Genomic DNA, 4792 nt, shown 5'->3' with positions numbered 1-4792 from the left:
AAAATTTCAGTGAAAATACTTGTTACTTTTTAAGATGGATTTCATTAACTTACTTCCAATACTGCAACAGCTCCACTTACCATTATGTTCACAAAATCACTTAGGAGTCTTTCTGCAGATAGCAATTAGCCATTTTCAAGCATTTGACCACCTAAAACTTAATCTACTAAACACATACCAATTCTTTACAGAAAAGAGAAAAATAACCACAACACAAAATAAGGAATACTCATTTATAACAAGTGCAAGAGATTTATTAATTTTCATAATGGTAACATTTAAAATACAAAAATAAGGTTCAATTTTATAAACCCTGAATTACATCCTGAAGATAGATCGTTACTTCAAGTTCCTATGGGTTGACAAAGAAAAATTATTTGCACTCACTGTATGCAATGGTGGATATCCACAAATCAAAAGGAAAAAAAAATGTTGCGCACTTGCAAAATTATTCAACATTTTTGTTTTAAGTTTTAAAAAGTTACAGTTCAAAAACATGCCGAGATAATCGAAGAAAAAAAAAAAAGATATTATAGCTGGCATCCCTCCTGAACGATGACAACCTGGAATTATAAAACCACATGAAAAGTCCTAACAAAATGATGAAACAATTTTCTAATGCAAGCAGATCAGAATGAAAAATACCAAACATGGAAGATTACATCGACCAGTTCAGTTCCGTATCTGATTTGTGTGCATTCGTCTAGTCCTAACGTGTGGTTCCTTTCTGCTCTTTCGAATATTTACGGCACTTTACTTGAATCAAACTTCTGAAAAAGGCTTAAAAGGCCAAATTAGGAACGTCGAGGACTTCTTATTTTCCTTCCCGCTCTTACCAAATAGTGTAGACCATTTTCTTTAAGATACCAAAGGCTGCAACGTAGGCAGGCGGGAGCAACTTAGGCTTAGGCCTTCATCTCACATTCGCGGGCAATGTGACCAACTTCGCCACACGAATAGCATTTGTTAGATCGGCTGGAACTGCAATTGCGAGCGATATGTCCCTTTTCGTTACAGCGGTAACATACTGTATCGTCATCTCCAGCATTTCCACCTTCGGGGCAATCTCGACTGATGTGGCCAGAATCTCCGCAGGAATAGCATTTTCGGTCATCTCTCTCTCTTTCTCCAGGGCAATCTCGGGATACATGGCCAGATTTTCCACACTGGTAGCAGCTTATCCTCCTGTCATCTTGATCACATTCTCTGCTGATGTGACCAGCTTTTCCACAGGTGTAGCAAGTCTTATCAGACTCGCGGCATTCTCTAGCAAAGTGGCCACTTCGGCCACAGTTGTAACAGGAAACTCGAGATGATGATCTAGAATCTCCACGATAGCCACCTCCACGGCTATCGCCGCCCGATTGACAATCACGAGCAAAGTGCCCGGTCTTGTGACATTTGTAACATTCGCTAGAACTCATCTTTAATATGTTTTAAACTATATCAAAATACCTGAATCGACTTTGCACGTGAAAGCGTCCACCGAGCCAAGCACCAAGAGAATGTTGCCAAACCGCAAAAGGCTTTATCAGATAATTTTTTCTGTTGCCAAATATTAATTTATTTACTTTCCTGCGTTTCATTAATATCATACAAGAGCTAACAGTCAAGCATGTAACAGAATTCATAATAAATTTAGAACGAGATTTACAGTAATATATAGATACAATTCATACTAAGAACAAATAAACGAAATAAGATCAATTTTATCTACATTGTAAAAAATTATGCCATTTAACACACTCTTTAGAAGAAGTTGCAGTTAATGATCAATGCCTTAAAAAATGAAGAAAGAGTTTACAATGAAATTATTTGTTTAGCTCGATGTCACTTTTAAAACATAGTGAAAATCATCTGATTTATCGTTACATAATCCTTTTCATACCTCAATTTAACTTTCACTTTGAAGCATTTTTCAGTTTCCCTCTTCCCCACCTTTTAACAGTGGGAATCTATGTCAGTGAAGTACAAGGCACGAATAGGACCTTCCCATTCCGAGTTCCTATTTATACTCCACATTCGATTTATCCTGAAAATTTTATTCCAATCAATTTTTATTTGTTGGGGGTGGGGGATATGAATGGCTTTGCTGATTAGTTTTTTTTATGATAAATTTCTTATTAAAAAAATATTATTCGGCATTTTTTTATTGTATTACTAAGACAATAAATATAGTATTTTTTTAAGAGACCTAATTCTTAATAAACAAAAAGAAAGTCTGTAAGTAAATGAAGTTCGGGAAGCTATCAGTCGTGAAAATGCATTCTGAAAATAACTCATTCTTTCGGCTTTTACAAAATTGTTACTTCACGTAGTTTTTATTTTTACTTTCTTTACTATAAAGAAAAAAAACTTGTTTCATTGATTATTTAAAATGATTTTTTTATTTTAAAATGTTAATCTTTTTTCTGTCGAATTGTTAAGAGAATGTATAATTTTTCTCTTATTATAGTTCCAAAATTTTATACTTGAGAGTTTCATATAAATTACTGAAGAAAGCACCTGGGTTGATATCTAATTAAAAATTACCCTTTGTTTTTCAGGCCATTTTAAAACTTTCAAAATATTGATGAGCATTTTTCCCCCATTATTAAAGTCACGCTGGTAGAATGCATAACATGTTAAACATACGGTATAATATGATGCTGATACTCATTGAAAAATAAAAGAATGACACTTTTTCCCGCCGTATAATAAAATAGGTAAAACAGGCATTTTAACCATTGACTCGATTTTATATATTAATTTATTTTTTTCGAGAGAGAGATTTTCAGGCCAATATAATTTTAAGCTTCCGGATGATTTACAAAGATTTTACCTTTAAATTTCGGAACACATATCTTTGGATTTCTTGCTTGTTCCAAATTTGCCTACAGGTCATTGTAGTTCACTGCGTGTCCGTATCTTTTCCGCAAGTGACGGACTGACTCAAGTATCTATAACTCTGGCAAATTTTGTATAAGAATATTTAAATTATATTAAAAATGTTTTCTAAATTTATACATTTTTTTAAATGTTACTTTAAAATTTTATTTATTTATTTATTTTTTCTTTTCTTACACTTGCTATCTGAATCTAGTCATTCTGAAGATGGTCCTCCATATAAGTGTTTTGTTCTTTCACTTAATTATGATATTTGTTAATTAAAAAATACTTCTAAATAGGTTAAATAAAAATAAATATTTTTTTTATTCAAAAAAAAGTGAAGAACTCCAAAATTTGATTGACTATAAGGATCCATCCCTACGCATTTAATCCTAGTCTGCGTCAAAATGTTAACAGAATTGATAGGTTGAAAGACTGAGATATTTTGCAGTATCTTGAGATGGAAATATTAAAATATTTGCGTTCGACTACCAAATACAAAAGCAATATCATAAGACAAATGGATATCTACATGCATATTTATACGTTAAAAATTAAATTTATTTCAGATATTTAGTAGACTTTTATTATTCACATGCTATGTACAAGTAAACAATGGGTTGAGTATAATTGTGTCTTTACATTATTATCCGACTTATCGTGATCAAAAATGTAAATATCGTGTTAAAATTCAGCTTAAATTTTGTTATTTGTTTAAACATTACTTTTCATTCGATATCGTTTACGTTCATCTAGGGACCATCACGACATCCTATCAAAACATGTTACGAAATTACAGAGCGTGAATTTCATTCCTCAATAGAGAAAGTCAGCATTTATAAGTTACTAGTTTCACAAGAAAACTTTCTATATAAAAAAAAGTACCCTTCTTTGACCCCTACATTTCGTGAACCATGTGAATAGTTTTAATTTAGTCATGTGAATCAAATACATCTTACCATAATAATAGAAAGCGTTATTTTAAATTATATTTGCACAATAAGCATACATAATTCTGACCGATAAGTTGTATTTGTAAATTGGAGAAACAGCTTCAATTATTCCAAAATATTATTTTTCGATATTTCTCGAAAATGTGGGACGGTAGATGGCTATTGATGACACTTGCAACGAAATCTTTCACATTAAATAAAAATTGGTGAAATTGCTTCAGTGATTGTGGCTGGGTGACTGTTCCTTTAGTTTTCTTTTTTCTTTAATCATTTTCAATGCATGGTTATTATTTCAAGGAACAAAGCAGGATATTTCATTCAATATACGAAAAAAACTGTATGCAATGAAATATCTAAATTGAATCTAAATAGTTTGCAATTTACATTTCCCGTGAGTATAGCTTTTCTTATCATACTACTTTTTATTATAAGCGGGAAAAAAAAAATAAGTTTCTACTTTAAAAAGCTACAAGATTTTTTTGTATAATAGTTTTTGAATAAGAGTAAGACACATTTGACAAATTGTAGGTTTATTGAAACAGATATGAATAGAAAAACACATGAAATATGTGAATAGAATATGAATATGAATGTATATGAATAGAAACACATATGAAAAAAATTAAGAATTACAAATGAAAAACAAAAAAAATCATAACTTAGTACTTTTGATTTTTCAAAATCTATTTCAGAATATATAAAAGTTCAGTCCGATTTCTTTTCTTGTCATCTACTTTCATTATATTTTTTATTACAACTTCAAAAAACAGTATTTTGATGTTGCTAAATATTTTTACATTTCTCAACCAAAACTTAATTGTATATTCTTGTAATCACTTAGGATTATAATTACAATTATTTTAAGAATGGAATTTTTTTAAAGATGAAAGAAGGATAAAAACTTTTTATTTTGTTCGTGAGTTCTCTCTCTCTCTATATATATATTATCTCTAAATATATATATATAAACT

At 30.7% G+C, this 4792-nt stretch overlaps 1 protein-coding gene across 1 annotated transcript; it reads right to left on the bottom strand.

The window, feature by feature from the left end:
- Positions 1-232: 232 nt before the first annotated feature.
- Positions 233-1511, bottom strand: LOC129972944 (DNA-binding protein HEXBP-like). Its single transcript, XM_056087268.1, has one exon. The coding sequence runs from the start codon at positions 1422-1424 to the stop codon at positions 906-908; it is 519 nt and encodes a 172-aa protein (XP_055943243.1). The 5' UTR covers positions 1425-1511; the 3' UTR covers positions 233-905.
- Between the last annotated feature and the right edge of the window lie 3281 nt (positions 1512-4792).

This window comes from Argiope bruennichi, chromosome 6 (assembly GCF_947563725.1).
Source record: "Argiope bruennichi chromosome 6, qqArgBrue1.1, whole genome shotgun sequence".
Classification (NCBI taxonomy): Eukaryota; Metazoa; Arthropoda; class Arachnida; order Araneae; family Araneidae; genus Argiope; species Argiope bruennichi.
The sequence above is the reverse complement of the archived record's forward strand: the minus strand, read 5'-3'. Positions and strand labels throughout refer to the sequence as shown.